This window comes from Cyphomyrmex costatus, unplaced genomic scaffold, assembly GCF_001594065.2.
Source record: "Cyphomyrmex costatus isolate MS0001 unplaced genomic scaffold, Ccosl1.0 scaffold275, whole genome shotgun sequence".
In the NCBI taxonomy this organism is placed as follows: domain Eukaryota; kingdom Metazoa; phylum Arthropoda; class Insecta; order Hymenoptera; family Formicidae; genus Cyphomyrmex; species Cyphomyrmex costatus.
Window position 1 is genome coordinate 1,075,669 of NW_017276855.1, and position 8,792 is coordinate 1,084,460.

The 8,792-nt window shown below is 34.2% G+C and overlaps 1 protein-coding gene across 1 annotated transcript; it reads right to left on the reverse strand.

The window, feature by feature from the left end:
* Nucleotides 1–284: 284 nt before the first annotated feature.
* Nucleotides 285–8,587, reverse strand: LOC108774806 (uncharacterized). Its single transcript, XM_018541005.1, has 10 exons — nucleotides 8,461–8,587; nucleotides 5,106–5,418; nucleotides 4,516–4,690; nucleotides 3,705–4,443; nucleotides 3,347–3,603; nucleotides 2,694–2,875; nucleotides 2,289–2,514; nucleotides 2,041–2,200; nucleotides 1,567–1,798; nucleotides 285–567 (listed from the first exon to the last, which is right to left on the reverse strand). The coding sequence occupies exons 1-10, from the start codon at nucleotides 8,585–8,587 to the stop codon at nucleotides 285–287; spliced, it is 2,694 nt and encodes an 897-aa protein (XP_018396507.1).
* Nucleotides 8,588–8,792: the final 205 nt, after the last annotated feature.

An 8,792-nucleotide genomic window follows, 5' to 3' on the forward strand; every position in this document is an offset into this window, starting at 1 on the left:
CTGATTAATAAATTAAATTCAGTTATAGGATTTTGATTTGTAACAACAAAATTACGATATTATATTAATTTTTCGTCTCTATAATGTTTATACTTTCATGTAAATACGTGTAAAATGTTCCGTTTTGCTATATTATAGTTCATATAATGGAAAACTTCGACGTCAAGTTATAAAATTTTGTGAAAAAGGTTGATTAAATATTTACACTTTTACTTAAGGTTAAATATATCACTTCACGAGCATTTAAGCTAAATATTGCATCCTATTGTACTTGCTACTGAGCTCTACTGAGGTGAGAACTTTTCAAGTTCCTTTTTGATTGATGCGATCAAAGGTACTGCAGGATCTTCTGGTGGAAGCCTGCTATCTGCTAATATACGCCTGGTGTCCACTTCGGGCAAGTTTGGTCTATGAAACGGGCCCGCGCTGAGTGGCCTTGAGCCCCAGACACCACGAGAATGAATTGATTCGGTTTGTCCAGTTTCCGGGATACCCTCGTCCGGACCTCTATGTGGTAATGACGTACGGGGTCGAGTCTTCATTTCCATCGTTGGTGTTGCTGCTGGGCTGTATTATTATCAAATTTTTATTGTTCAATTAATTTCGTTATTTATTAAATTCATTTAATGCACAAATAGTAAATATATATACAGTAGAATGTCTAATAATTATTATAACATTATTATTATACGAATATGTATAATGTATCATTTTCCTTGGGTAGATAGAACAGGTTAAACCGAATAGAAAAATCCTAGTTTTACTATTTTTTCAATAATTAATAAAAAATTAATACATAAATAATTGATTAATAAAAACTTGCGAATAAGCGTCCACGAAATAAAGCTTCCACGTGATTCAACGACAAAAATAGTTTATTTAGTATTATACATTATTTGTGGTTGCTAGGTTTCTTCCATTTTTCACAATGACTTGTGCCTTGCCGTCACTAACCATGCGCGTAGCAACTATAATCGTTGCTTGACACTACAAAAAATGATTTTTGCTGAAGGATTTAACAATTTAGCTAAATACAGATTTAAAAATAAATTTTGTCGGATTCTTAAAAAAATTATGTAGAACACTGAAGCTATATAGTTGCTAGAATACCAAAACTGTCTGCACTATTGTTCATCATGTTTCAATTTCTTACATAATTACTTCATTAGAGTTCAATAAAATTAATTTCTATTTAAATTTTTTAATATTTCTTTAACAAAATCGTTCTTTCCGTGTAATTTCTTCCTATCGAATCGTGTTTACAATCAAACACACTAAATTACGATGGAAATCTTTTAATTAATTTTTTATTAATTATTGAAAAAAACAATAAAGAACCTTTTTATTTAATTTAACTCGCTCTATTTGCTTACGAGAGGTGGCACGGTAATTACTAGACACACTATAAATAATGATAAAATATGTAGTGAGATTTTCCATTGTAAGTTAATTTAAGACATTTATTTTTTATTGGTTTGCAAAATAGAGAAATATGAGTGTTTGATGTTAACAATAATTTAAATGTTATAACAATTGTAACTATTTGTTGAATGAAAAAAGGGATACCTGGCGTGGGCGGATTTGCCTCTGGTTTCTGAAAGTATCGCGAGTGAATCGGTTGTACGTGCAACGGTGATCGGCTGTGACGGTCGCTGTGGCTCTTTAACTTTGACATCTCTGCTTCCGAAGAGGCTGAAGGAATCTTCGAGCAATTCGTGGAGTCGCCTTCTGGCGCGGCCCACGGGTCCGGATGGTAGATGGTACACTCCATCGATATCCGTTTCGGACGTACCGTTACCTTTAGACAAGTTGAATCTTTCGAGAGATTGTGAAGAAACAAATATTTCTTACATTTTGCAATAATCGATTGCGAATGAATGGTATAATTTTACTGTATCTCAGATTAAAATAATTCGTGCAAAGATATTACTCATTCGTTCGTAATCGATGCGAAGATAAACATTGACGTAGCTGAAGGAACATTTTTAAATTATAGATATTAATATTAAAGATTTGGGAAAGAGTATAAAATATGTTTACCTTCCGTAGAAAATATTTGTTTTCTAAGATTCCAAACAATCGGTCCTACAGCTCCGGGATCCTTCGAGGCACTCGATGTTCTTGCGAGAAACGTATCATCGACATCGTCGTTTCTATTGTGACGCACTAATTCTGGAGAATCGATGTCTAAGTGCCTAATCTAAAGTACACTTTATTATTAGAAACGAAACTAATACAAAATATAATTAACGTCGATTGGTGATTTTAGTTCATTTTTCGAAAATTACCATGACCGGTTCCAACACTCTTGACAGCGGTTCTACGCTACGCATACTAGGAAACTGCTTGCACGACGGCATTGATAAATAAGATCGCGGCGAAGCAGTAGATTCCTCTTTGTGTTTTGCGTAACCGTTCTCCAAAGACTCCAGTGTTTCTATATGATCGGTTAACGAATCCGGTGATTCAGCTCGGTCCATTGCGTTCGCTCTTGTCATTCTTCCATGAGATGCTCTATATTTCATATGTGAAATATGTACAACTATATATTTTATCAATTATTTGTTACTTACATGTGTATAATTAATTTAATATTATTATTAGATTTTATATTAAAATTATCAATTTTCTTGTGCGATCATTTAACATATTCATAATTATAGTCGCCTTTAATTAAGTTGCTAGGTAATCACCTTGTTTTCTTCGCTGCACGTTTTTGGGTATTCCAAAGAACCGATTCACGAATTTTCTTCGGTTCTTCGTCGTCGTCGCTGGAAACTTCGTGAATGCCTAATTCCAGACTATCGGGCGTGTCAGGCGTGATCGGAGTTCGGGATAAAGTCCGTGGAGTTTGCCGCTGGCTGGTACCGTCGGTCTGCGAAAAAGGGTGGGCCGAATAACAGACAACGATATCCGAGGAGTAACAATTTGCTCGACGGAGATAGGAGCAATATTTTGTTAGAATCGATATTGTCCTGACATCGTAGACCTGAATTGTCATTCCTCCTAATTTTCGACGTAGTTTCGTTGATCGTTCGCGTGCCGTAACGGTTTTAATGCGTCGAGTTTGTTTCCCTATGGTATCCCGTAACTTTTATATCACGCAAGGAAAGAACTTAAAAAATTACGAAGTATTGTTTTACAAAAAATTCACTTTGTCAACTTCACATAATACAACTTAGCAGACGTACATTTCGTTGTTCCTATTACACGCATTCTTCATAATAAAATATATCATATAACAGGAATTTAAGTTAACGCTGATTCGTACAAAAATTCCTATTCTTAATTTAAAAAGAAATCTTTTTTTATTTAATGAATATGTAATCGTATTACATATACCTACCTTGATTTCTGTTTCCGATATTGAGAATGCAGTGTTATCGAGACCGGACGTCGCGGTTGCGTATTCACGTTCTTTTTTGAGAATACTTTTGTTCGGCGGTGCAACAGCAGCGCTGTGTGCTCTTTTTCTTTTGGCAGCCAAGATCAAACCAACGAGAACGAAAATTAATAAAACGACACCCGCGCCAGCGGCACCAATTAATAGCCATGCGTCTCTCCTTCTTGATAGAGCCAGAGGTTTACTCTCCTCCGAGTAAGCTACGAGAGAAAGTAATATATATAATTTATATGTGACAATATAAGTTATTTGTAATAAAAATTCTACGAAATTCTTTCTGATAAGATTGTTATTTACTTACGTTTACTTTGAATAATTACCGGTGCACCCAATTCCAGAGCGACTTCTTGGGGCGAAAGAAGCGCCATATCTCTCGCTGCTATTTCAGCAGGAACGGGCTTACCATCGAGATGAACTGAATAGATCAAATTCGTCTCGCCATCGACAATACTCGTATTCTGCATTCTGACTTTTACTACTCCCGGAATCGAACCGTCCGCTAAACGCAATCTCGAACGTACATTTGTGCTCACGTCTTCATTACCATTGGATCGACTTCTGGAGATGCTTTCAGTATTTGAATCAGTTGAAGGAATTGGTATTGATTGTGGTGGGAATTGTTTGCTGGAATCGTCAATTGTATCGGGGACAAGATGTGTTGGATCGACAGTTATAGATTCGTCGTTTTGTGTAGCAGAGGATTTTGTTTCTTCTTTCAACGTTTTTATGATCTTTTTCAAAGCGAAATCGTCCTTTGTAGATTTATCATAATCGTTTGTTGTATCAATGTCGAATACTGGTAGCAACATCTTTTTTGGCCTGGGAATTTCGATCATTCTCATAGATTTGACTTGCGAAACGTTTGAAACGTATTTCTCGTCAACTAAGTTCGGAATGCTCGCTTCAGTTTTTGCGTGAGTTGTAGAACTTTCACTGGTACCAACTATTAATTCGAATGATTGAGTTTTGGTTGTATTTGTGGAAATTTCTTCTTGCGGAGCTTTTACTTGAGACGAAGTTTCAAAATGTTTTTGTACATTCTGTGAATATTAAAAAAAAAAAAACCAATAAGGATAATGAAAGAAATTAATATCTAGTCGCGTATATTTTACCTTTCGGTTAAGTAAATCGCGCAATAATGCGTCTCTGTGTGATCGCGGATCCATCGATAGCACGCCAAGATGCTTTTGCTGCTGTCTAGAAAACGCGGCTCGATACAAGCGAGCTAAACGAAACTCAACTTTGGGCGGTACTACTTCATCTCGAAGAACTGTCAACAGCCAGTACCTAATATAATAAAATTGTATATTTCATTTAATTTTTGTAATAAAAATAAAAATTTTAATTAAAAATTAATGTATAAAAAATAAAAAATTTTATATGTAAAATTTTGTTTTATAAATAAAAAATAAAAAGACAAATATTTATAATAATAAATAATAATATAATATTAATAATAATTAATTTTAATAAGTTAGTACCAGCAATAACGCTTATCAACAAAAATTTACTTTTCTTTACTTTACTTCTAAACACCGCAAAGCAATATTTATATAGTGATATTTAGCGGTATGCCAAATTAATATATAACAAACATATACCTATCGTATTTATTTATTCACTAAATCTTATCGTTATTTGATGATTGAAAGATTTTTCATTTTTTAATTAAAAAAGATATTGTTCTTCATTAATTAACTACCTTGGACCAGGATCATCTCCGATTAGGATTCCGATGTTCTGATCGTCATCATCGTCCAATCTAGGTGTCGGTTCTATACACGTAATACATTCTGGATTATAAGTATCGGGATGATGAGGCGATATGGGATCTGACGGATGTTCATCGGTTGGGGTATAAACTGTGACAGTGTGAACGATTGTCTTTGTCTCGTAATAAGTTAAACCCTGATCGGGATCCACCCATGGCGGCACGTCTTCCAGGCCAGTCCAAAAGAAATCCTGAAGATGCACCCGTCGTCCTGGCAGATGTTCGATCACGATAATCTCGTCTTCTGTACATTAGTGAATATCGATTTATTTGCTTTTGATTTTGTCCCGTGTGTAATAATTGAAAAATGAGTACACAAACGTACATACAATATAATAAAATATTTATTATCCCGCGAAAAAAAATATATAGATTTAATATAATTAAATATTATTAAAATTTAACTATTTAACTAAATAAGATCATAATAACGATTTTAATAAATTTGGTTTTATTAGAACCTTATATAGATTTAATTTGGACCATATAATGATTCATATTATTAAGTTATATAAGACCATATTAAAACATATTAATTCAACTTATTTAAAACTTGTTAAGATTTAATTAAATTATATAAATTGGACTTTAATAAGATTTAATAAGGACTTATTAAACTGAAATAAGTTGTTAATATAAACTATATTAAAAATATATACATGTTTGCATTTATTTATAAGTTATATAGAGACTTTATAAATTCTTTATATGAATTTTGATGAAAACCTTATAAAGAATTTATAAGACTTTTATTTAGAATATATTAACTTTTTTTCGCGAGATAAAAATTACAAAAATTACTTTGCCTGCCATCTCTATATTTTAAGTGTCATTATCTATGTCTTCAATAAAACGCATGTTAAATAGTTATTGTGCACTTTAATAATCTTGAATTATTGCTGCAATTTTATCTAAATTTCTAAAGTATGAATTTTTATTGTCTTATAAAATTACAATAAATATTAATAATTTCTATAACTTTTAAAAATCAAGAACTTATCGATGTTTTATCGATAAAAACCCATATTTTTCAAGAATAAGAAGGGTAAGACAACACGGATGTTTGTATGCGGAAGCTTTTCCAGGAGATACCTTGTCGATGGGGCCAATGACCGGCCGTCATGCGACTTATCGGCGATGTCACGACACCGCTGAGGATGAGCCGATCATAATAAATGCGACAATAAAGACGGAGGACTAAATTGAGCTTCCTTATCACGCGATCACGTGATTGAAGATAATAAAAGTTGTACAATCCATTCATCTGCGTGAGTAAAACTGGTTTCTTTGGAATTACGGATCAAAAATATAATTTCTGTTGCCGTTTATTATGTCATTCTAAGAATTCCGGTAGCTGGGGAGTAATGTACTCTTGAAATGAAACTTTCTTACTTATTGTTTTTTCACGTTAATGCATGGTTGAAGACCACACCGAGAAAAGTTTTCGGTACTTAATTATGATTATAATTACAGTATTATGTTAATTATATAATAAAATACGATTAGCCCTAAAAACGATTATAAATTCTTAATTATAAATACCTAAATTATAGTAATTGTATTTTCATAGTAATAATAATATGTATATGTAATTCTACTATAAATCATAGTCTCATTTCGATGATAATTATATTTATTAATAGATAATCTATACATATATATAATATAGTTATTAATTATTATTACTAATATTATAGTAGTAATAAATATAATTATATAATAACGCATAATTATAGAGTCATAAATATTAAAACAAACTTTTCTTTAGTGCACACCTGTGTGAGTAAGAAGTTTACGTTTTGTTTCAAAGCGAAATTGATTTTGGATATGTGTTGAACAGTGTCAGATGTCGCAACTGGTTATCCCTCGAATTATCGATCAATTATGACACTATGTGGAACGCGTCCATGATCTATTCGCGGAATTTTTTCACGTTGTTACAACGACCTGGTTTCACGCTTCGTTTGACTTTCCGGTGCGGAAATATTGTTGAAGTTCCGTGTGTATCATTTGCGGTTTCGCAACTCTGTATCTACGAGCGAATGATTTATCCCTCTGTTTTCAAATTCATCTATAATTATCAATGATTGAGAGAATGCAACGTAGTTTTGTACGTAAATATAGTATACGCCGCATTAACATAAGTGTCTTTTTCTATTGTTGGAGAACTTTATTCGATCATTCCATATATACGCAGAGAGTTCACAGTCACGCGGCATACCTCAAGTATTTTTAGTACGTGATGGTAGTGTTAAATCAATAGAAAACGGAGTTCCTATGGTGAGAATGAGTCGAATTGATCGTTATATTAACCCCCGTATACCGCACTGCTCATTCCATTGTATTCGCGTTGATGTTCCCGTAAATTCACGAGTGCATCGACATTTCTACGACATGTAACATGATATCAAGTAAATACTACTTCTGAACAATTTATTTTAAGGAAAATCTATCTTTGTACGATGTATGATACTCATCTTTTTAATTTTACAATAAAATTACCAAGTTATGACACAACTTAAATGTCAATGTCTTACTGCAAAATAGATCAGAGTAGTAACATCATATTCGCGTACCTATATACATATAAGCGTGCTGATAATAATATCGATTATCAGCACATACCTGCATAAGAGCGCTGAATTACTTAAGCGTTACTTAACTCTTAGACTGACGCCTAGTCGGCGACCAGTTCAATTTTGAATAAAGCGAGCTGGTAGTCCATTGACAACAAGGTCACGGAAGAATGCACCCCGCGCGGAAATGAGATCACGGAGCGCGCAGGACATCGCTCGTGTTTTCACGTGCACGTGTATCTCGATGTGAAAGAACGGTTCCGAATCGATCGAGCACGTGGAGAACCACTTATATGCGACCTGGCTGATTCACATACGATACACGCTATCTGTACGCGTACAATTTACCGCGTGACGCTATGGGGGGGTAAAGATATATTGATAAACGTATAAACAATAGTGAAAGAATGAGAAATGTGGGGGCGAAGTGGAACGATTTTCGACGAGATAATTCTGCATTAAACTACAAAGGATAGTAGGGTTCTGAAGAAATAATCGATAAATGCAAAAGTAAATACCAAAAAGATACGAAAAGGTTTGAATAGAACTAGAATCAAGCGCGATACGAAGGCTAATCAAACCGTACAAAAGTGAGCGCGACAATCTCGAAGAAGCGAGACTGTGCGTTTTTATATTGTTACGTTTATCACTATTTTTGTACGGAGATTTGTCCACAGTAAACTACTACTTAAAAAATGCATCGCACTAACCGGCTCCTGGTGGCATGGACGCGAGCACTCTCGAGATATCGGAGTTCTGCAGTAAGAAGATCGCGATCTGCACGACGGTGCCGAAAGACGCGGACAGCACTCCACGCAATATACTGCATAGTAGCATCGCGTCAAGCGCTCCCCGCTATACTGATTTCACGATGCTACGGGGTGTTCATGGATGAGTGACAGTGTTGGAGCAGAAGTAGAGCCTGCGCAAAGGTAGCGTGGGTGAAAGAAGTAATATGTAACGTATGACAGGTGGATAGGATTTTGGCAAAAGAGAACAAGTCATTGGCAGTTAAGAGAGATTTAATATTATTTTACCAATT

Bases quoted from the DNA above. Each gene is read 5' to 3' on its own strand.
- LOC108774806 (XM_018541005.1), bottom strand. From the start codon at position 8,587: ATGCTACTATGCAGTATATTGCGTGGAGTGCTGTCCGCGTCTTTCGGC. The intron at 2,876-3,346 runs GTAGGTATATGT...CCTTTTTCGCAG, and splicing joins TATCGGAAACAGAAATCAAG to ACCGACGGTACCAGCCAGCG. The intron at 1,799-2,040 runs GTAAACATATTT...ACTTGTCTAAAG, and splicing joins ACAAATATTTTCTACGGAAG to GTAACGGTACGTCCGAAACG.